The 25,907-nt window shown below is 36.8% G+C and overlaps 1 protein-coding gene across 2 annotated transcripts in view; it reads left to right on the forward strand.

Annotated features, from left to right (window-relative positions):
• The window catches only part of LOC131432868 (U4/U6.U5 small nuclear ribonucleoprotein 27 kDa protein), a 61,777-nt gene extending 40,305 nt beyond the window's left edge, over nt 1-21,472 (forward strand). For both annotated transcript variants that reach the window (XM_058599430.1, XM_058599429.1), the window contains 2 exons: nt 2,102-2,218; nt 20,195-21,472. In XM_058599430.1, the coding sequence (XP_058455413.1) occupies nt 2,102-2,218; nt 20,195-20,474 (397 nt within the window). In that variant the 3' untranslated portion in view covers nt 20,475-21,472. The remainder of the gene's footprint in view (nt 1-2,101; nt 2,219-20,194) is intronic.
• Nucleotides 21,473-25,907: the final 4,435 nt, after the last annotated feature.

Here is a 25,907-nt window from a genome sequence, read left to right on the forward strand (position 1 = left end):
TCTTCAAATTTGAAATTTGAAGAATTTTTAAATTTTCAATCAAATGAAATGATTTACAATCCCTTAGGTGATTTTAACTGACTTCGGCGACACCGATTTCCGAAAATATCAGAAGTAGAGGAGCTCAGTAATTTTCTCAAAAAAGGCGAAAAGCAAATTTCCTCAACAAAAATTCAAATTAAAAGACTTATGTCCCATACAAATTTGATGAATTTTATCCGATTCCGATTTCCGATTCTGAAATTACAAGGTGATGAGTTTTTTTTTTAATCTAACTATCATAGAGTATAACAATACCAATTAATCTTCATAGTTGGGCTCAAAACAATCATGACAATATGAACCGTTTTAGGTTATATTGGTCCCTGCATACCGGTTCTGGGAGTACCGTAAAAAAAACTTTAAAGTGGAACTCACTTCGACGTCTCATGGAACGCTGAATCGATTGTCACACGTTTGGAATAAAAGAAATAATTTTATGGTTTTATACAATTTTACTTTTCGATCCAACTGACAGTTCCGAAATTACAAACTGTCATTTGAAACGATGATTCTCAAAATAATTTCATCTCACTGATTAGAGTTAAATATTTGATAAATTTTGATTGAAATTGATCATATTGAAATTTGTATGTGTACAAACTATATAAAATTTTATCCGAATTTTTCAAATATATTGGGCAGTTTTCAATCATACGCTTGATGATGACAATACGTTGTTTCTCATATATGTCAAAAGCATCACCATCTCGCTATCTCGTGATAAACTCATTTGACTCAATAGTACCAAGATAGATTATAAATACTACAATGAATGCTGAAGAAGTTATGGTGGATGCTAGGCGAACGAAACGAATGTGTATTGCCTTATGAAAAAAAACATATTTATGGAACAAAATTAAATAACTCGTACCGTGTGTACTTCTGCATGCAATTTTTTTTTACGCTTTGTTGCCCTGTCTTATTATTTTGTGTGTTGGAATATCCAGTATACTCTTGAATAATATCGAATCGATTTGAAGAGTGAATTGTACACATAGGAGCACTTGAAGTGAAAACTGATGGAGTCGAATTAGCAGGTTATCTTGTTACTTCGCGCTCCAGAAGTACCAATCGATTAACAGGTTTTTGACATAATTATAATAGCACGAGAGTGTCGCGAGTGCTAATAGCTCCATTGTACGCAGCACAAACAAAAGCATCAAGATCGCAGAAGAATATTGGGATTTTTATTACGAAATCCTAATGAATTTTATATTTTATTCGCTAACATCATACGCAATAATTTAAACCATTACTTCTATTTTGTTTCATTCCAATACATGTATTAACCCTTATGCACTCGAATGGGTACCCGGGTACCTTTTCGAATTTCAAAATAAGAAATTTCTGAGTTAGGTTTAAACTAAGATTCTGCAATTCGGTCAATTCCAAGAACTAGTTGGACCATAACTTCTCATGCTTTGACTTTTCATTTTACAGTAAGGGGGGTCGAATGGGGGGGCTCAAATTTTTTTTATTACGTAAACACCCGAATGGGTACCCGGGTACCCACAAATAAAAATGCTTGTAACTAAGGCAAATTCCATCCGATTTGAATTTTTTCAGTACGGGTAAATTCAGAAATTTATCCACTTTTCGATGGCCGTGTATATTGCTGTAGTAGGTTCTTCTGGTTCCCGTTAATCCGGATTTCCGTAGAATGTTCCGACACTTGTGTTTTCCACCATAAATGTCATTTACTAATTTGAAACTTTTCCAAACCAGCTATTTGAGAAAGGCCGTACCAAAATGAACCTTTTGTAGAAAAATGACGTCATCTAAAGGGTAGTCCCAAAGAGCTTAAGTTCCTGAATCCAACAGTGCTAAAATTACTTCAATCGGTTGAAAAATGCTCAACTTACAGCGATTTAAAAAAATGGGTACCCGGGTACCCATTCGGGTGGTTAAAGGTGTTTTTTTTTTCGAGTGCACAACGGTTAAAGCAAACCAAAAACGTTTAATTGCAAAATAAATGCGATGAAGAAAACAATATTAATTATTTTCACATTTCAAAATTGCATTTGATGACAATCTATTTTTGTTTTTTCTTCCTTTTCAGAGAACGAAGGCGGTCAGTTGATCGAGAAAAAAGTAGAGATAGAAGCCGAGATCGCCGTGAACGAGATAGAGAACGAGATTTGCGATCACGAGACTATAGGAGACGATCCAGATCTAGGTGAATACTGGAAGCCCAATCCTGTGTTAAGTGTATTGTATTCAACCTATTCCTTTCATAATTTGTTTGTGTTTTGCGAACGGGCTCGGTACGAAATTGCATAAATTCTTGCATCAATATAGTAGCCTTTTTAATAAAGAATGGCTATGCAATCACTGTGAAAACCGACTCCAGACAGTCTAGTGTCATATACCATTCGACTCTGATCATCAAGATTACGAAATGTCTGTGGAGGAGACTCACTTCCAATATCATTAATTTTTGCACTTTTCATATGCGTCTATAAAATACGTGAACTACACTTAAACATCGTTGTTTAACAATTCCCATGTGCTTTTCGATGATTATTTATTCCACTTAAAAAAAACTAAGGATTAAAAAAAGGGCAAATTCGATGATTTTACTATTTTTTAGGGACGGCTTACCGCGTATATCTAGTTGAAATGTGTTTTTTATAGCTTTCAATGAATGATTCGTTGCATTTTAATTAAAAACAATGCAAACTAAAAATAAAACTCGATTAAGCCATTAAGGTTGTTGAACAATTTTCCTATTGCAGTATATATAAGCATTGTCGAAAACCGAGCAAGTGACATGGTACAAGAATTTACATTTGTGACAATGAAGCAGATTAGATGCAATAGAATTTTTGTTACACTCTTTACAAGCTGAAAGCATCTTTCAAATTTCCTCTTCGTCAATGAACAATTTATCAATTAAGTTATCTTTTGTTGCTCACATTTTTTTTTTGGTCGAACAAGCATCTCTTTTCTGTCTTTTCCTTTTCTGAACTAAGGCGCAGTTTTTTATGGTCTTCTAAGGTTAAAAGCACTGCGCCAACATGGTACTGGTACAGGTTCGATCAATTGCTGAATTTTTGGCGACTGATCTTTGCCTTCGTTCCATCTTGTACTTGTAGAGCAGGGGTTCCCAAACTATTTTGAGTCGTGGACCCCTTTACTAAAATTAACTTAGGCCGCAGACCCCCATTAACAAATTCCTTTGAAAATTCAATTTCTTGCCTTTTTTTAAATTGATGTAAAATACTGCTAATGGTTAAATAAATAAACTTGATATTCTTCTTTCATCAAAATGTAACAAATTAATAAACATAAAATTCAGTAATACTCTTCATTTTACTGGGCTTAATAATCTTAATAATTAATAATCAATAATACAAAGTTTGTTACTACTTTATTAAAAAATTATCATGAAAATCTTAAAGTAAACAAATTCGATGTTATGGATTCCAAATTCGATTTTCCACCATATATCCATATATCCGGTTCGATATTAGTGAGCAGCAGTCTTAAATCTCCACGCTCGTTGATTTTCAAACGGTTTCTTTGTTTTGTCAAAATGCGTATAACCGCGCTAAAGCCTCTTTCCACTAGGTACGTTGACGGAAAAGCTATGCAGAATTTTTCCACGATGTGCCACAACGCAGGATATTGTGTTTTAATTTTGCATTGCAACCAGAACTTCTGTTGTAAATTCAAGATACCCTCAAACCTCTTTGTAAAATTCTCGTGTAATGCGTCCAATTGAGTGATATATGATAAAATAACGTTGTCTTGAAGCTTCTTTATCTGACAATTTTGACAACTGAAAATGGCTATCGATTTGTGTAGTTTTGAGTCCAGTTTAGAAATTTCTTTAACGATTTTTTTGTTTCGCCGGTGTACAATATTTAACACACTTTATCCTATAACTCTGGAACCGGAAGTCGTATCCGGATGAAATTCAGGAATTGCGTAGGGGACCACGTAGGGGAGACCTTTCATTCGAATTTAAGTTTGTCGAAATCGGTTTAGCCATCTTCGAGAAAACCTCGTGAGATTATTCATATAACGTTTGAATCAAATTTGTCAAGTCCAGAAAATGTGCACGTTGCACAAAAATTTGAACGAAATGTTAAAATTTAATGAAATGGAAGTACCTTTCATACAAAATAATTTTTCTGATATTTTGCCTTTCTCTATAGAAAGTTAACGACTTTCGAACGGAGCCCCGTAGATCCACAGTGTTATATACCATTTGACTCAGCTCGACGAGTCCAGGAAATGTCTGTGTGTGCACTTTTTTAACTCTCAATTTTCCTAGAGATGGCTGAATCGACAGACCACAACTCAGGCTTGTTTGAAGACTACTGTTGGATTGTGGATGAAGTTCAAAGACGGAATTGCTGACACTTCCGGTTCCGGAGATGTGATCGTAGAAGTAACGTAACCGACAAACCTTATTTTTTTTCTATACCTACACTCAATTTCCTCATTTGCTCCCATCTCTTAAGTAGAGTTTTTTCAATCTTGCTTAACGCATTTAAATTTTGGAAACACAACCGAACTGTCACATTAGGCGGCCTGTCATGCTTTAATCAATGAAAATTGCTTAATGACATAATTTGTCAAATCCTCGAGATGCGAAAACGTCATGAACATCGATATTTTGAAAATTTTAGACAGATGAACCTCCTTAATCGTGAATATCTTTTGTTGTACCTAATATGCTAAATACAATCCCATTATGTTTGCTCCATGCCATCGGAAATATCAATTTATGATAAAACTTTCAGTAGTATGAGACAACCAAACCTATTCATCAAATGCTAACCTCATGAACTAAAGAACAAACGAAGCAGCTCTCTTTGCTTTGGTTACGCTGTAAATTTTGCCCGACCTACGAATATGTATCAATAGCACAAAGGGTGAAACTCTTGTTCATATTCGTTGCTTCAATTTGCAAACCCTGCCTTCAACATGTACTTGTAACACAACTTTTTTATCATGAATTATTCAAATAACAACTTATATCAAACAATAGGGGGTCGATTTCTAGACCTTATCGACTCCCATAGTCAGTTTTCGTTTACGTCGACCCCCGCAAAAAGGATATCGACCCCAAGGGGTCTATATCGACCACTTTGGGAACCCCTGTTGTAGAGGATCGATGTTGTGTTGAGATTAGATTGGCAGCCGCAACATCATAATAGGACGATACGGCTTCTTTTTTTTTTCGAAATTTTGGTCCGCATTTTGCATACTGTCGGAAATAACGAAAAAGTATCTAGAATCACGTTGCGGTCCTGTGAAAACATTCCCGTTGATTTGAAACCATTTGTTCCAATGCACGGGTAGGTGGTTTAATGCACAGGGCGCTGGTCTTACATGCCTGTTGTATGTTCGAGCCCCGATCTGGAAGGATTCTTAGTGTATGTAGGATCGTAGTACTTGCCGTGCAATGATTATGTACGTTATGCGTCGGCTGCGAAGTCTGTTGACACAGAAAGGCCAAATTTCACAAAAGGAATGTAATGCCAAAACTTCACTTCTGTTCTGCTGATTTGTCCCAAGCTATTGTCACCAGTGATAACAGTCCGTACAATATTTTGAGTGAACTATGTATTTGTGACAAGATTGGAAATAACCTGTTTTTTAAACGACTGAAGAATGCGTAATATAGATCCCAAAGTGGGCCTTGGTCTCTGGTCCAGTCCCTATCTCCCTGCGGTGCCGGCTGGGCCCACGAACAAAGGACTACAATTGGGAGCTTGGCACATGGAACTGCAAATCGCTTGGCTTCCCAGGATACGATCGAATGCTGCATGATGAGCTTCAAATTCGCGGCTTCGATGTCGTAGCAGAAACTGTTTGACGCGAAGGTGTGGAGAAGCGGGCATCAGAGCTGTGGCACAGCCAACATGTTAGGAACAAAATTTGTACTGATAGGCAAGATGTGCCAGCGCGTGATTGGCTGGCACCCAATAAGTGACAGGATATGCGCATTGAAATTTAAGAGCCGCTTCTTCATTTACAACATCTTGAACGTGCACTGCCCACATGAAACGAGACCTGACGAAGAGAACGAAACATTGTACGCGCAGTGGAGCGAACCTATGACAGCTGTCCACGGCGAGATATAACACTCGTCATCGGTGACATTAATGCTCAAGTAGACCGGGAGGCAATGTTCGTTTGTTTGTTTATGTCCAGTAGTGTAAGATAGGACATCTTTTAAATAAGTACCACCGATTTCATCATTCGCAGCAGCATTCATATATCTAATTATAGTTTTACTTTAGAATCATATGTTTACGATTAAAATGCTACCACTAGAAGTTGTAACTAGTAACTTTTGAAAAAGTCGATGCAGTCGACTTTAGCAATTGTTTCCGAGGAAGAGCGTCTAACTACAGGTGGTAACAAGTACCAGTTGATCACACCTCGAGCGGATAATGAACTAGTGTAACGTACCGTGTTATGAGCAGGAATCACTAAGTTTTCCAATCGACGTCCTCGAGACTGAATAAGTTTTCCATAGAGTACAGCAGGGAACTGAGTTTCCTGAAGACCTCTAAGGAAAACACAGGAACGATATGCGCATAAAATCCATTTAGAGTATATTCAATGAGGTTCTTTTGCAGATGATTAACGTGGTCGTAGTGATTCAATCCATATACATATCGCACACAGAAGTTCAATGCCACGTGTAGCATTGGTTTGATTAAATGAGTTTGCACTAGGGGAAACATGAAGTACATCTCCAAACAAGAAATGTGGCAAGATAAATGATTTGAAAAGTTTCAGTTTTGTCGAGGACGGGCCTGCACTACGTTTCCAGGTTGACACAAATTTTTCCGCATTGTTACTTTATTGGTATATCCACTGCAAATCATTTTGAAAAATGAACCCAAGGCTGTTTTCGTTTTCGAACCAATCGATTCGTTGCTCATTGTAGACAATTACGTGTACTGGTGGAGTAAATCCGTTGATTCTATGTTGCCGATTCGTTATAAACAATGCCTTGCTCTTATTTGGATTTACGTGTAGGTTATTTTGTCGTGACCAGATTTCGACTTACTCAATATGCATTCATTCGCACGCACGGACCAACTTAGAGTTGTACAACGTCAGCATAAATTGGAACAATACCGTTAGATCGATTTATATAGTAGATCCGAATTTGATTATCAGATAGCTTCCATATAACTGCTGTTAAGGAGGCCAAAATGGGTTTTGAGGACCGCCTTCCAGTAAGAACATCCGGCTATATAATAAAGAATTTCGCTGTACCAGCTTAAACCCGCCTGATGGTTTGTTTGTTAGAAGGGTGCGTCTTACTCATTTCAGACCTTCAGGGAGAAACATAAAGCTTCCCCCACGTGACTCAGGTTGGCAATCCACTCCATCATCCAGTCATTCACTTGTAAGATACCCTGATGCACTCCCTGCCCCTCCCCGTTGTCGATATAATTGAGCATAATACAATATATTATAATATAACTTAATATAATATAGTATAATATAACATAATATAATATAGTATAATATAATATAATATAAAAAATATAATATAATAGAATATAATATAATACAATTCAATATAACATGATATAATATAATATAATATAATGCAATGCAGTATAATCGACGGTATAGTACCATACAACATAATATAACATAATAAAACATAATATGAGAAGATAATATATGAAATAATATGCTATGATACAATATATAACAGTTGATGTCGCAGTGTAAGTTATAGTATTCTTTCGTCGCATTACTGCAGGAAATATAATATTTCTTTTTTAATAATAATAATAATAATAATAACAATATATAATACAATGTAATATAATTCAATTCACTATATAACAAATAATGCAACAAACAACAGAACCACAGGTTGCAATATACTATGATAAATATTGCACTTTAGGATGGACTTCAAACTACAAGCCATTTCGCACCCTCTCATTCTGCTACTAACGCAGAAGGCGATAGCACTTCATTCAATTCAATTGAAACTGAATGTGGAACACATTGACGATCTCTCTAATGCAGTAAACTTCACTCTCTGACACACACAATGTTTGCTGACGGCCGGAGCGGGCAGCATTCGGTTCATCACTCGTTTCTCTTCAATCGAGGCTCAGTTTAACCACCGTCAGTTGATCTCTTGAAGTAACAAAATATCTCTTTCAATAGTGTGAGAGCGGCCTTCAAATGAGGTTCATGTAAACATTCGAATTGGTTCAAGATAATAGATGAAAGACAAACCAGATAGCTGAAATATCAATCACAGAATACACATAAATTAATTGTTTCCTCCTTCAGTTTTCATTTCTAATACTTTACTCCATTTATAATTCTATTCGTTCGACTTGCTTACTACCAAGAGCGAAGGCGAGCTAGACTACTTGGCACTCGAAACTGAGCAAGCAAAACTTCAAATGACTAGGTACGATTATTCAACTGACGATGAATTCCGGGAGCTTCACTTGAAAATGGCAGCAAAAGTCAAATGAATTAGTAGGGATATGCTGACGGTCAGCGGCCATAAATTTCATTTTCATCTTATATTATTCGATTGAAAATGAAATTTTACCGCACTGGTCATCATAGACACATGGGGAGGCATGAGACAGGAACTTGTGAGGACTTAGTTATCTCACCATTTGACGACCATTTTAACTTATCATGAAATCATGAGCAATAACTCTTCTCCCATAAAAATTAATCACGGTTCGAAAATGCGTTACTTGAAGAATGCATTTATTTCAAAGGTCGTAACTTTGATTTTCTAGCCGGATATCACTTTGAACCCCCTATGCCTCAAGTGATGTGATAGATTAATAGATTAATGGTAAAGCAAAAAGCAGACATTGAAAAGCAAGACCTACTGAAAATGTTTACTGGATCCTGAAGCATATTCATTTAATAATCGTTTTGTTTTACCCACCGACTGATAGAGAATTAAACATAACATAATAATAAAGATATTGACCGAAAATTGACATCATAAGAGACTAAGCATGGCTACGCTTTTCATTTGACAAACGTCAATGTTACATTTTGTGTGAAAGTATTCTTACATATTTGATGTGATCGTGGTTACTAGAATAATATTCCGAGAGCTAGCGTTTAATTCAATTGTGAATTTAGAGCACCATCTAACGAAAATCAGATATTTTGCTCAACCACTTTGATTAATTTGTTTCATAGATATAACAACACAAGCTGTATTGATTCAATAAAATAAGACAATTTTTTTGCAAGAATTCGACATAGAGTTTCTTTCTAAGAAGTTTGATTCACTCGTGTTGTTTCATGCAGTTCGTTTAATAGTTTAAATTCTGAAACACAAAATCAAAACTGTAGTAATGAACGCAAGTAAACTCGTTATCTCTTGCGTCGTCGTTTTTTTTAAACAGAATATTTTCATTTTAAAAGAAGTTCGTCGTGCTTTTCACTGAATTTATGTTAAAAAATCACACATAACGCCTGCATTTATGTTGCAAAAATTACCATCGTGGCGGAAACACGCCTGAAGTTATACCCAACAACGTCAATTGCGTTACGTTTAAATTTAATCGAAATCAGTCCGAATGGATCATGATTCGAGAAGTTTTAATCATGGTGTATTATCATAACATGAAAATATATTGTTTTTCCCAAATCATGACTCGTTGTGCTCATTTCTAGAATCGGAATTTGGCACGTTTTGGATTTACAGACAATTCAACCTGACAATACCATTGCTCAACAGATCGCAGGGCTTGCTGCATTAAATCAAAGAGAGTGTTAATGCTTATACCGGTCATCGATATATGATAATCGTTGGCAAAACCATAAGTCGGGAATCCAAGAACATTAAGTTTTCTTGGGGATAGTAAACCACCTTGAGGACGTGGGTGTCAGGCACTCAGCTTTCTAATCTCTGTAGATACTAACATTCCTGATATAGTGATCGACTATACGTTCCACTGTTTTAAGAATAAATGAGCTAAGACTGATAGGTCTAAAACTCTTCGCTTCCTCATAAGTGTCGCGACCGCTTCTGGGAATAAGTTTGACAATTATTTCTTGCCAAACTCTTGGAATGTATCTAACAAAAACTGACTTAATCCACCTAGCAGCGAGGTCATATCTCTTTTTATCAATCATCATGTGTTTTTCGCGTGAATATTCTTCGTTGTGTTTAGTTCTCTTGAAATTATTTTCATAATTAAATTATTAAAATTTTGGAACTGCAAGACGGATAGAAGATAGAAATTGTATGAAACCCTAATTTTTTTCCGTTCAATCTATATATTTGACAATCGATTAATGTAGATTAATGTAATGTAAAATGTAGAAGTGAGTTCCTCTTAAAAGTTTTTGTCATTATTTATGGTACTTCCAGAAACGGTATTCAGAGCCCAACATAATAAAAAAATAGTTCGTATGTCCATGAATTAAATGAATAATATTTTGGTATCGTCATCTTCTATGACGGTTTGCATTTTAAAAACTCATCTGTAATTTCAAAATTGGAAGTCGGAATCGGATAAAATTCACCAATTTTATATGGGATCAAACGATAATTTTAATTTGATTTTTTGTTTAATAAATTCGTTTTGGCCTTTTTTAAGCTTCTCTATTCCCGATACTTTCGAAAACAGAATTCGGTAATCGGTGCAGCCAAAGTCAGGTTAATTCGCCTAATGGATAGTAAACCATTTCATTAGATTCGGATTTATTGAAAATCAGTGTAACCATATTAGAAAAATCGTAGTACAAAAAATTATTGGGTAATTAAAAAACAAGCAGCTTTTATGGGAGCTTGAGATCTTTAATTTAAATGTTAGATGCAAGAAATCGGTTCAGCCATCTACCAGCAAAAATGAGTATCATAATTTTAATTTCATTAAATTTATCATCCTGTAGTTCGCATCAAAATGATATCAGGAACCTTATATGGGAGCATAGGACTGTTCATGTGAGTCTAAGTTTGTAGAAATCAGTTACGTCATCGCTGAGAAAAATTATTAAATTATTTTTCACACATAAATTTTCTTATGTCGACGAACTTCTTCGAATGGTATAAGGACGTAAGAAGTTGTGTCCTCCAGCAATTGCAAGCAGTATAAATCAATATAAACATGAATTTGTTTTGATTTTACAAATACTACCATCTTTCTAATACATATGCCCTTCCATTGGTTGGTGGGCTTAACGGTATTGCAAACATCATCACATACAATACAATGCGTTACAGCTTCATAATTTATTTACATGAATAAGATATGGAACGACTTCAATAAGATGTTGATTGCATTACGCTCCAACATCCGGAGTTGGAGAGGCCGGTAGGGCTTAACTGAGCTCTTTTTTATGTTTTATTTTCATACTACCAGCCCTTATTACTAGTGTGAAAAGGAAATTAAGTGGAGTGAACGTATCCCAACTGGGTTTCACACGATGACAATAAATGAACGCTAAATCGAGTCCATCTTTAACGTTTATTGGTGGTTTGTGTACCATGGAATATTGTGGAATGAAATAGAATATTTTAGAATAGAATAAAATAATAATGACTGAACTAATGAGCAAACCACTGATAGCTGTCAAACGATGTTCGTCCATTTCCAGTTTATATTGTGAGGATGTGTCGTTTGGGACCTGATGGGTGAGATGATGTGTGAGTGAAATGTAAAGTAAGTACATGCATGAACGGTAATAAAGGCCACCGTTTCAGCTCCACCAATAGAAAGAATAGAAATAGAAAGGGATAGAAATAGGGTAACGGTACCCCCATTCATCTCAAATCCATTAGTTATTTCATGTACGAAAACCATTAGTTGTAGTGAGATCTGTTATCTCTGTTTGATAGATTAACGTCAAGAGTAACAAGAAAATTTGATGCATTTTGCGTAGCTAAAACCATTGTAAGTAAGTATTGAACCATTTCCGAACTACTTTTATGCGCTATTGCTTCTTAGAGACGAGGCAAAGATTTTTTAATCGATGTTATCGCTTGATTTATTGAATGTCGAATAATCGGTAAAATAACATGGTGACTCAACCAATGAGATGACTATTGGCACACTAATTTTTGTTAGAATCTATTAGAATAGAAATAGTAACTCAATGTTGTGATGCTTGCTAGTGGAATATATGTAGATATGTATGGATGTGTGTATGCGTGTGTGTTTATGTGTATGTATGTGTTTTTGTGTGTATAATATACATTATACCGTGCCATCGGGTGCGTTGTATTAAATTAGTCGTGTTATTTTTTTTTTTTTTTTGGGTAAAACAGAATATAAACCAAATACAAATAATAATACCCCTAAGTCCCATATAAACGAATCGCCAATGTTTGGTTCACAGCATGAACAAGTAAGCCTAGCAAATATCTCCCTTTCGTTGCGATAGTGTGAAAATGTGAAAGGAGATCGTTTCTGGCAACGCTTTATGCTAGTTGCTACGGTGCAAAACAATTTTGTTTGTTTATCGTTGCTGTATTAAACTGCAACAATCAGTCTAAATATCGCCGGCTAATAAACCGAGAAGCCTTCGAAATGGTGAAAAGTTGCTTAGTAGAGGGATGTGACACACGAACAAGGTCGTCCGAAATTTCGCTCCATAGTTTTCCTAAGGATCAAAATATGTAAGTAATATGTTTACATATTTTTCACTATAATAAACAGTAACTATAGTGAACTTGTTCTTACCCTTCAGTGTTGCTAGTTTTATAGGAAATTCATTAAAGTACATTGTCACTCTGACAGTGTATCATGACAATGTACCCCACGATGCAAAATGTGTCCTTGAAAATTTGTCTGAGTACTCCGTATTATAATTTGTATTTGTATAAACTATGACCAAAGCTAAGAAAACCAACATAAATAAATAATAGAAACTGTTGGGTAATAATATAATTTTATCATATTGAAAGAGGCGTTTATATGGCGCGCATGCGCTAATTCGGCATGATACAAATTAACGGGGAGGGTAATACATTTTGGACAGGGTTGTAAAGCTGATTGGAACCCTTTCCTCACCAAAATGGAATATAAGAAAACTACCATCTTTCTAATACATATGTCATGTTCAAACGATTATGTTGCCGAAAACGAACCCTGCTAAAATCGATACGTCATGAAAAAGGGTGCTATGCATATGTGCTAAGAAGCAATTGGATAAAACATTATTGAAAATCGTGTTTTACTTTGCTCCTTTATCGTCAAGCGCGTAAAACTCCTATTACTGTAATAAGGCGAAAAGTCCCTTACACAAAAATATCGATATTTCCGTTAAAAATGGACGGATTTTAACAATTGATGACTTGTTGGATAGCTATTACCTTGCGGATTCTAAGTCTAAAAACATAGTCTAATTTCAAGGTTGGGAAATCTTGACATAAAACTTATACTAAAACATGAGTTACTCAAAAAGTAAACATCCGATCACAAAACCATTCAATAGCGTTCAGGGTGAAGGGGAGACCTTTAATTTGCGACTAGTTTTATCAAAATCGGTCCTGTCATCTCTGAGATCTCGACCTCTTCGTTGACAACACACATACACACACACGGACATTTGCTCAGTTCGTCGAGCTGAATCGATTGGTATATGACACTCGGCCGCCGGGCCTCGGCGAATTTTTCTAAAGTTTGAGCGAATTCTATACCTGTTCTTTATATTCATTAAAAAAAATGTAATAAAAACATTTAATTTAAACTTTTGATAATTTCATGTGCACGCGGAATATACAGAAACCTGTTTTAATCCACGTAGTGGTGTGATGATTTCTTATATATTTTTTTACTTTCATAAGTGTTATTATTTGAAATCAGTTGTCATTTCGGAACAGCAAACCGGTTCTGGACAAATTTTACATCAACTTATGTGATCATATTTCATTTGAATCTATGTTTGTAAGAATCTGAGCTGCTGCTTCTGGTGAAATGAAGTGATTTCCGGTTTGCAGAATACGATCACTTTTCCGGTAACTGTAACTAAGACTTGTCAAACCCCGAAATCAGTGAATTTGATCATCAACTAACCAGACCTGCCAAACTGATGAATTTCATGACATCCTGAAGTAGTTTGCTTGATTTTTCTGTGTCATGTATAAAACACGTTGTTGAAATGGATTCTTTTATCCTCATCAAAACTCCTTTTACTGGAATACTTTTCACAAAAATGTCAATATCTCCTTTAAAAACGGACGGATTTCAATGAACTATGACTTGTTTAAAAGGTTTTTAAACATGAGGTTTTTAATTTTTGAAACATGTTTTGTTTTTTGAGGGCAATTGTGACTGCAAATTTTGAGATAAAACTTGGTAGAACTCAAAAAGTAAACAACGAAAACAATAGCGTTCTAACTGATAAAAAGACCTTTCATTTGCAACTAGTCCGATCAAAATCTGTCCAGCCATCTCTGAGATCTCCGCCTCTTTATTCTTTTTTTATAAAAATTTTTTTATTCAGGCCAATTTGCGTACAAGCTTTACGTGGCCGAATGAGCCATGTTTTTATTAGATAAAATAATTTTTTTACCGTTGGATCTCGTTGTCACCCTTTTTCTTGGGGGAGAGGAGCTTCCATTTTTATCTTGCGATGAGTGAGGGGCACTTTGTTCGTGGCTCGTCTCGTCCTCCATTGCCGCATCGGTGGTATCGTCGTTGGTTTCCGTTTTTTCTTTGTTTTCCTTGTAATTCGCATTCTTGGGTTGGTTGTTAGTTGCTGTAGACGCGCCTTGTTGTGTATTATTTGCAGTTGTTGGTAGGTTTGATGGTACAACAGAAGTACTGCGCTCACTAGTTTCCGTTGTTGGGCGGTTGTCCTTATTTTTGTTTAAAGATGTCCTTTTTGCAGTTTCAGTGCAAGGTTTGCCGTAGTGTGCAGGTTGTTCACAAAACTGACATGTAACCAGTTGATTTTCATACGTAATCAGCGTTTTACACGGATGTATCCCGTCTTGATCACAAATGATGTAAGATGGAATTGCTTTACGTAGTTGCATACGTACTACTCGCACGCCATTCCGGATACCCGGAAAAAAATTCCGCCATACTTCCCTTTCGATGGAAAGAACTTCACCGTACTGCGACATACATTCCCGAACATACTGCTCGCTGGTCTGCGGGGGAAGGTCATGCACGCGTACTTCTATGGCATTGTCCACCATGTACACAGGGATTTTATATTTAACATTGTCATGATCAATACTGTGCACCCCGTTATTAACCGAAGCAAATGCAATTGCATCTTTTTCACGTTTGAACATAATGTACACACAGTTAGACGCCTTGTTGAATTGAATCTCACTTACATCAGTAACGTTTAGATGCATTCGTCCCTTAAGCAAGATTTCAATTTCGGTTGCTGCTGGCCTAACTTTGCAGCGCTTGAAATCAATACAAATTGAATTTAGCCTTGTAGGCCAAGTTTCAGGCTTTGTTAAATCGTATTTGCCCATTTCGTACACTCTATTGTTCACTACACTGTATTGTCTTTGTTTCTACCGTCTCGACCGTAAGCAATTGTCGACTGTGTCTGATGAGATGCCAGCACGAACTCAAGTTATAATGTTGATAATGATAACACGAAGCTCTCGAGAAGCCTGGCCTCTATTCTGTACACACACAGACATTTGCCCAGTTCGTTGCCCTTGTCGGCCTCAGAAACATTTTTCCAAAGGGGCAGGATACAGTTCGTTTAAGGTAGTAAACATCTCTACCAGTAAAAAAGCAGTTAAGGTTAGGCAGGTTTTTTTATATAAGGAGAAGAATCTTCATAACTAGAGGTAAGATTTACAAACAAGTTTATTACAAGGAACGTCAGGAAAACGGCTACTACAATTCATCCAAAAGCACACGAATCTTCCGTTGCGTTGCTGAAATGGTGAGTTGTCATTACGGTAGTTTGAGTTTTAACTTTCATGCTGTTGAGATATTCAGTTTGAGTTGGAATGGTATCAATTCCCAATACTCTTTCCTAGGCATATCTTATTTGCTAATTAGCAGAAAAAATATCAGTGTGCAAACCGACAAAACCATTGTCAAAACACTTAAATTTTCTTGCTGAATCTCGACAAAAGAATGCCGAAATTTACACAGCCGAGTGGTCGGTGATCGTCTCGGCAAAATGTAGAATTACAGAGAATCTCGGCAATCCAAAATTAGTTACCTGTCAATTATTGCCGAAATTTTGATGTTAGCTCGGCAAAAATGATCAGGATGGAGTCATTAGTAATCGAAAAAACAAAAGATTTTTCTTTGTTATTGTATGAAATTAATATCACAAAAGCTAATGTTGGTGAAAGGGGTGTTATATTGAAGTTCATTTCAATTTAGCAAACAAAAAAAGCGCAAACACAAAAAAAACATCACGGCTAAAGACAATTGTTTCTAGTGCTCCTTAACTCCTCTATCTGGATATAAGCGAATATTTATAAATTTATATGCAAAGTAGATAGTTTTTGATTTCACTTATCTTTTCATAAAATATAAACATCTTTTTCCTTTATCCAATTTACATGTTTTCCAGTTTCACGAGCAATGGCGACGTGATGCTTTGCGAAATCGAAGAGACTAATAGAGACATTAGATGATAGGTGTACCCAGCTTCAGTAAAAGCTAACTCACTGTTCGAAATCTCGGCAAATTGTTTTGCTGATCTCGGTATATTTGTTGTTTACTGACAAGTTCAGGATAATATTATACCAATTTTCGCAAAAGGACGCACTTTACTGAGATATGGTCATATTACTTTAACGAAAAGCATGTGGATTACTGAATGATCAGTAAAATGTTGTTTTGCCGATTTATTGTTTATTGTTTATTTTTGTAAAATCAACAGACACATTGTAGTCCTAATGATAATTTCTAATACTAAGTAAAAAATTTGCTTGAATTGTTTTCCGTGAAAGGTTGAAGTCAAATCCAGATGATACACAATTGAACGATCTTTGCAAGCCTATAACGGCACCGACTTTCATAGCTCGACAGTTGATGTGGATTATTCCAAGGTAATCGTCGAAGAACAAAACGTACGTATCTACGTTGTATAGATTCTATTCTATGAGCTCCATTGAGGTAAAGGGGGTTCCAGACTACTGAGCAATATTCCAAAGTAGAACGAACGAGTGTACAGTATAGAGTCTTCAGGCAATAAATATCATTGAAGTGCTTAGCCATTCTAAATATGAATCCCAAACAGCGTGAAGCTTTCGCAACAATGTAGTAAATGTGCTGTTTGAATGATAACTGCTCATCGAGAAAGACACCAAGATCTTTGACGTATGTCGATCTACTAATCGAATCCTTCAAGATAATATTCGAATTTGAACGGTAACTTTTTCCTTGTGAACGTAATGATTGAGCACTTTTCGGGATTCACTATCATATGATTGGTTTTGCACCAATTCGCACAGATTTCCAATTGCCGTTGAAGGAATGCCGTATCTTCTGAGCTGCGGATGGTATTATAGATACTCATTAGGAAGGCAGTCATACTGTTATAGTCGGCTCTATTAAAATTATAGCTTATGATGCTGGAGCGGGCGCTGTCATGAGGTAAACTTTTAGTCTCGAGTACGATGTGTAGCGGAGGATGATGTCGAACACATTTCACCAGAAAAGACGGCGCAACGCAAATGTTGAGTGCGATATCGGTTTTACTAGAGAAGCAAAGGTCGAGCATTCGGCCATTCTCATTAACGATGTGGTTGAATTGCCGCAGCAAGTTGAGATTACAACCATCGAGCAAGGTAGTGATGCTAGCGTGAAATGCTGAAAGTGCGGGATCAGCAAATAAAAATCAACCAGAAGTGGCACACCAATTCAAACTAGGGAAGTTAAAGTCTCCAACAACCAGGATTTCGTCGATGGGCAGCGCTTGATTAGATGCGATTTCATGCAATGACTCGATATGTGCCGTAATCAGCGATACATCACGACATCGATCCAGAGGAATTAAATTACGTAAATTACGCAAATGAAAAGCGAGAAATCAGCCAGTTAAACACGAACCCACACCTGCTCGACACAACTCACCGGTGTGCTCTCAACCAGTTGAGCTTTTAAACGACGGTGAACCGCGATGAGCACTCCGCCTCCTATGCTCCTCGAACTGTTATGGGTGCTGCGATCGGTACGGAAAATTTCATAATTTGACCCATATCCCAGGACGGATAACGTATTTTCGTTGAGCCACGTTTCCGAAAGAGCAATGATGTCGTAACAATCATCCGCGCATGCCAATCGGTAACCGTCAATGCATGTATTAACGTCACCTACATTTTGGTAGTAAACATACAAATTGGAAGAACGACTGAAAACGGAAAGCGGGTCAGTGCTGGAAGCGTTCAAACCAGGCTCATATTTGCCGTCAAGAGTGGTTTGGGAGACCCCTTCCACGCTCCCACGCACAGGATTGGGACGACTGGTGAACGTAGGCTGCAGAGGCTTGACTGTGGAGGGCGTATCAGGGGCTTCCATGAAGCAGATTTCAGTGCGTCCCAGTGCAACATCTATTTGTGCGGTACGCTCAACATTAGAGCAAGACGGCAGCAGATTAGGTAGCGGAGGATGACAACTGGAAATGCGAAGCAGGTCAACACTGGAAACCGGCTCATCGTAACTATACTTGCAATGAAGTGATGTTCGGAAGATTCTCTCACCACACTCGCACACAGGACCGGGACGACTGGAGTACGCTGGCTGGAATAGCTCGACTGTGGCGAGGGGCTCGAGAACTTCCACAGTAGCAACTACATCGCGTCCCAGTAAACACTCCTCATCGTACGATCACAAATCGTTTGTTATTCTAGGTGGTGTTCGCAACAACGACATCGATGGCGAAGAACCGGGCACCATTTTTGCGGCTGTAGCATCGTCGGGAGTTGGCAGTAGGACACTGATTGGCGGGCACCAGATGGTTGCGATTGTCCTCAAACTCGCGGAAAAGTATACATTGAGGCCACGAATCTGGATCAAGTGCAGCGTCGCAAAATTTAGGAAGCAGCCCAACTTTGAAAGAAACGAAATTCAGGCTATTGACGTCGATCCGTTTTTTCACCAACGGTACAACCTTAATCTCGTCTTTACAATTGAGACCGTCTCTAGTGATCTGTTCTACCATTTCTTTGGTAACGCTAGGAAGAAACCGGGACAAATAAATCCACACTAACGGAGATGATGAAACCGTTTGAATATTGCAGTTATCAACGTGTTTCCGTCCAGAAAATAAAGAATTGGCGGGTTCGTATCCGTCTTCGCGACTGCGCTTAGCAGTGGGATGAGATAAATCAGTGTTTGTAACACTCTTATCGTTTTTTAGTCCCAGTGTGGAAACAGATATTTTGCGGGTAAGATGACAAATTGGGGTTTTCAGAAAGTATCTTCAAGAACGGTCTGTTGAATCCGGCACACTTCGTGGTCCACATGATTGCAAAAACCCGAGCACGAAATGAAATCCTCATCAGAAGTGACGGTTTTGGCACACCGATCACATCACAAGCACTGCACTCCAGAACCAGACAGAAGCCAACCAAATTAGCAACCGAGTAGCGCACCACAAACAGAATATAAACGTTCAATACCCAAAAAAACAATAATTCACTAGAGCTCACTGCACAGTAACAATGGCGGTAAGATTTAATTCGGCATTTCATTATGCCGAGCTCGAGAAACGGTTTTAAGTGTGAGATTTGATGGAAATCTCACCACTAGGTGGATTAAAAAAGGTGTTTCACTAGAATTTGCAGTGTGCACTCCTTAACCGCTCGCATTCGTTGTCGAACCAGTCATTTCCTCGATTTGATCCCCTTCTACTTAATACGGTCGCTACAGTACTACTGATAGCTGCAATGGTACTCACCTTTCCTATTGAAAACCCAAAATCTCACGTTTTTTGTGATAACGACTAGTAAGACACAGTTTGAAGAGGAATTCAGAATAACAGTAAACGATGGAGAAATTTTTTTCTTTCGTCTGGGGTTAAAATAAGTACCCTGTTTTGCATAGCTCGCCTGCAATTTCTTTCAAAATTGGATGTTGAAAAATAGCTTATTAGCCGTTATCACAAGACAATCTTATCCGAATTTTGTGTTTTGTTTTTGCTATTTAAGGTTATTTCCATTACGTCAATACTACTGCCACAAAACTTCACGCTTCTATTTATATTTTTGTTGCAGATCACGGTCGTATGATAGAGGACGCGACAAATCTCCCCAACCATCATCTTCTAGAAGAGTAAATGCCAAACCAGTAGTAACCGAAGCTGAGCTTGAAGGCAAAACTCCGGATGAACAAGAAATGCTGAAAACAATGGGTTTTTGTGGGTTCGATTCTACAAAAGGTAAGAAAGTAGACGGAAATAATGTCGGTGAAGTTCACGTGATTTTGAAACGGAAGTATAGACAGTACATGAATCGAAAAGGTGGTTTCAATAGGCCCTTAGATTTTGTCGCCTGATTCGGTAATGTTGAAATTGGCTTCAAGCTTTGAGAGCCAAAGAATTAGACTTTATACTCACAGAAAACCTAGCTTCGTTGATTTACTTTCACATTTTTGTTCATTTTTTTACATTGTTACATGCATAATGGGTATATTTAAAGGTTTCTTACTCATCCTACACAAAGTACAATAGTCAAAACTTACCACAACAAACGGGTTCCACATAACTGCAATAGCCTTTTTCATATACATAAACCACCACCTATACAAAATTTACCACAACAATGCAATAGCCAGAAGAAGAGTGTGTGTGAATGCGTGATATAACGAAATGTGCCTTCAAAGCTTGCTTTCGAAACGTATTCAGATTCCTCAACGAAGTCCATTTATATGTGATTTAGTCAGAACTAAGACAACCCAAGAATACCTCTAGTAGGAGATTTCTTTATCCTTTGATACATGGTAAATCTTGGTGACACGGATAATCATGAAATATCTTTCTATATGTATCCGCATTTTTTACACCTCTTCTATATACAAAACACCAAACCTCATAGGATTTATTAATCACAGTTAACAATAGTATCAAAACAGAAACTTTAAAATACCTCATATACTAGTAAGATAATATAGTTCTGCTATGCAAGCTCATTCATATAATGTACGTTTATTCATTTAGCAGATTGAAAATACACATTTCTAACCATATTTCTAACCTGAACAATAGAAACATCTAGAATCTTTGTCTACACGCCACCAAATTCGTCTTACTATTAAATATACGTTGGTATTTTGTTCGGTTCCAGCAAATATTTATAGCCCACACTTCCAAAAAAGTGCGAAAACATAGAGCAAGAATAACAGGATTTTTTAAGCTAATGTAAAATTTACTGTAGCAAGGAAAACATTTTAGGCAATAAATGAAAAGTTTTAAAAACGAGTCAATGTTTAATGTAATGCTTAGATTAAGAATTATGTAAATGCGGCTACCATGCAAAAATAAATTTTTAAACTAACTTCTTGTGTTTTGTGTATCGTGAAATTTCCTCCCATTGGTTGGTGGGCTTGACATCATCACATACAATCAATTAGCGTTACAATTTGATAAAGATATGTGTTACAGCTTTTAGCTTCATAATTTAATTAAATGAATAAAATATGGAACGACTTGAATAAGATGTTGTTTGAATAAGAGGCCGGTAGGACTTAACTGAGCTCTTTTTTATGTTTTATTTTTATACTACCGGCCCTTATTACCAGTGTGAAGAGGAAATTAAGTGGAGTGAACGTATCCCAACTGGGTTTCACACGATGACAACAAATAAACGGTAAATGTGTACCATGGAATACTGTAGAATGAGATAGAATATTGTAGAATAGAATAAAATAATAATGACTGAACCAATGAGCAAACCACTGATAGCTGTCAAACGATGTTCATCCAGTTTATATTGTGAGGATGTGTCGTTTGGGACCTGATTGGTGAGATGATGTGTGAGTGAAATGTAAAAGTAAGTGCATGCAAGAACGGTAATAAAGGCCACCGCTTCAGCTCAGGACTAACGATCGACCAATAGAAGAGATAGAAATTGGGTAACGGTACCTCCATTCATCTCAAATCCATTAGTCATTTCACATACGAAAACCATTAGTTATAGTGAGATCTGTTATCTGTTTGATAGATTAACTTCAGGAGTAACATGAAATTTGGAACATTTTGCTTCGCTAAAACAGCAGTATTGAACCATTTCCGAATTACTTCTATGCGCTTATGTTTCTTAGAGACGAGGCAAAAATTTTGTATTCGATTTTATAACTTAATTTTTTGAAAGACGAGTAATCGGTAAAATAACATGGTGACTCTACTAATGAGATGACTATTGGCGCACTAATTTTAGTTAGAATCTATTAAAATAGAAATAGTAACTCAATGTTATGATACTTGCTTGTGCAATACATGTAGGTATGTATGCACGTGTATATGTGTGTGTGCCTGTGTGTATATATGTATGTGTTTTGTGTGTACAATATACAATATACCGTGCCCTTGGGTGCGTTGTATCAAATTAGTCTTGATACATTTCGATTGTGAGTCACTGTCAGGCTTCCCAGCAGTACTGCTTTTCAATGACATCCGCCACGAGATAGCATGAACTGTCTGAGTGCAAAGTCGAAAGCCCAGTCTACAATATGTGTGCAGCATATGCCGAACTGTAATGGCAACAGCGCTCGCATGCCTAAATGAATGCTGTCGCTGAGACAGTTTCTACTCACCAGTTTGATGAGAGTATTCTATCCGGAGAGTAGTCAAACCGAACGGGCTGTTTGTATCCTGTTTCTTTCTGTTCGCTCATTCGCATAAAATGTTACGGGGACAGCCTTAGAAAATCGAAGACATCCTTTGATTTTTAGGGAATTACTGTTACGAAGGGCTGTCGCCAGCCGGCTGTCTCATCAATGTCTCTTGAAGCAATAAACCGGCTGTTTCTGGAGACGAGCTGTGGTTTATAGTGCGCTCGCACTATTTCAGCTGCCTCAATGAAATGGTACTAGTACATACGATTGCGTTGTTGGGATTGCCTTTGCAGGAAATTTAAGGGTTTCATTACATTACCATTGTGGAATAAAGAAATTGTTTTAGATTTATATATACTGTCGGCGAAAGCAATGAATTTTAATAACTAACGAATATTAAAAGATAAACACAGAGTTTTGTGTAACGGCTCATATATCTGAATTACTGAAGTATTCATCCTTAGTGCTTCCTTCTTATTCCTAAAGAAACAGATACACTAGCATTCATTGATAATACTCCGAAAATATCTTATGCACCCTTATTCTGAATAACGACGTTTTGATTTTTCTGTTTCTCCTAACTAAACCAATGAATTTTTTAGGATCGGAAATGACAGCCACAATATTATTATTATTATTATTATTATTATTATTATTATCATTATTTGATAAGTTGGCTAGAGCTGGTGCAACGAATGATTTCGTTGGTCCTGAACCAGCTTTACCACTTTCAACTAGTTGGATAAAGCACAAGATTCGTTCTTGGGCTGCATCCAAACGTGACAGCTGCTGGCGCAGCTTGCAAACTTGCGCTCAGACAATCTTTTCAGAAAGAAAACTGTTAAATATATGCAATGAACTCGGCTCTCAGAATGTTTCACTATTCATTTACAATATTTAAAGTTCCAAACGTTTAATTTTTTTAAATGCGGACACAAGCTACTTAGCCAATTAGACGGTAGAAAATTTTCGACATTCTTAGACTTGTAACTGCGGAAGTAGGATCCGAATTAAATTCAATAGTAACCTATGCAGTCATGCCTGATTTGGGAAAATAGGTGCAGGTGGGTCATTTCAGCCTGATTTGGGAAAATAGGTGCATTCATGCCTGAGAAATTGAGTGACGTTGTTTGACACATACAATACACATACATACACACGGAGGAATTGATTAACTTATCTTAGTCGAATGTCAACTTTCACTAGTCGAATTTTCAAGTAATTTCAAAACCTTTTTTATGACAAAATCAAAATCTATGTATAGACACTATGAAATTTTTATAATTCCAATGGCAGATATAAGATTCTTCAAAACCAAATTGAGCTTGAATTCATGTTTAGGTAGTTTTTGTTACTTACCATTTTTGGAAATATAAGTGTACTTTATAGGTAATCGTACTCCCCAAATTTCCCAACCAGAACCGGCAATGAAATTCAATACGATGAATCTATAGTGATTTTGAAACCGCAAATGATAAGATTTTAGCTCTAATTAATCAAAAATATTTTTTTATTCATTTTTTCCCGTCGATTTGTAGTCTTTTCGGTTTTCCCAATGCTTCCAAACGTCGAACATGTGACAGTTTCAACGTGTGTAAAAGTCGCGAACTTCTGGTAGCTATAACCAAAATAATATAATAGTTAATATGCCGTTTCTAGAGATAAGATAATTCAATGCATAACAGGAAGAAAATGCATTCCAGATTATCAGCACATATGTATTTTGGAATATATTCCAGGTTAATAGAAACACTATACTATTCATATATAGAAGATAACTTGATATGTCTGGAAAGCTTGAGACCACATTACTCAAGAAAGACATTATTAAATAACTTGGTGAACAAAAAATTTTTTTTCTAAATAAAACGAAATAAACATTCGAATCTGTTACGGGCAACCATGCTGCATTCCACGCTTGGAAACATGCTTTTTGGAAGAACCGGAATTTTTCATTCAGTTTTTGCATTCAAAGCTTTGTTGTACGGTACCTGCCAATAAGTTTCTACATGATTTTTGCATTGCTAATTCCGACTTTCAATGTACATATAACGAACTGAACGAGCCAGATTTTGTATGTTTCAGTTCTGACTTGGAAAGATTCTTAGTGTTTGTAGTATTGCAACACTGACTGCAATAGTCCCGTAGACTTACAAGTCGACTGCAAAGTTGAATGCTATTCAGAATCACGCTAACTAGTATCGAATACAGAATCTTTAATTTGAATATATCTTTTGCTACAAACATTCATTCACCGTTTACATCTAAAATCTGATTCAATTGACTTATTCACTCTTGTTTAAGAAACGATTGCGCCTTTGATATCCTGAAGGAAGAGATAAAGAGGATGGAAATAATGCTCCACGCACATCAGTACGCGCCTACACTATGAATGTTACAACCGACAAACCGAACGTAAACTGCCTGAAACGAGCACGCCGAACTGTCTCAGCTCTTTAATTATGAATATAATTTCTTGAAAACAAACTTTTCTTTATATAGAATTTCATTGATCGATCGATTCATAGAAGATCGACCAAAATATAAAAATTAACTATTCATTAAAACCAAAGTCCGTTCTTCAATCCGTTTCGTATATTATTAATTATCAATTATATTGTTATCAATGCCTACCAACGGTGATTGCTATGCGCAATGATCAACCGCTGCGCAAAGCAATCACCAAAGGCAAAACTAAAACCCACATGCTTGCCTCGAATCTTCATAGCAAACCAAGAGCAACAAATTTGAACCGCACCGGCTACTGTCGCAGACCTGGTCAAGGGAGAGTAATATTTTGTTCTCGACAGAAACAACGCAGTGACTGATACCCGAAGCTTACTGTCGCAACAGCGAGAACTTCATGCTTCTTCGGCTGTCGTGGACCATGACAAAATGTCTTAAGATGGAATGAACTGTCGAACGAAGTGAATGACGGCAACGTTGGCTGTACAGAACTATTTGTCTAAGGGCTGTCGTGATGAAACCTATCACAAGGCTGTCATGGAAAGAGTAGCATGACATCCTCAATAATAATGTCGCGCGGCGGTACATTTGGGAAGCCTGGTCACTGTACACCAGATGTTTAACAATGCATGAACGAATGGTAATACTGTCAAGGATCAAACGAAGATAACGAAATGTGAACATGCTGTA

Source organism: Malaya genurostris, chromosome 2 (assembly GCF_030247185.1).
Source record: "Malaya genurostris strain Urasoe2022 chromosome 2, Malgen_1.1, whole genome shotgun sequence".
In the NCBI taxonomy this organism is placed as follows: domain Eukaryota; kingdom Metazoa; phylum Arthropoda; class Insecta; order Diptera; family Culicidae; genus Malaya; species Malaya genurostris.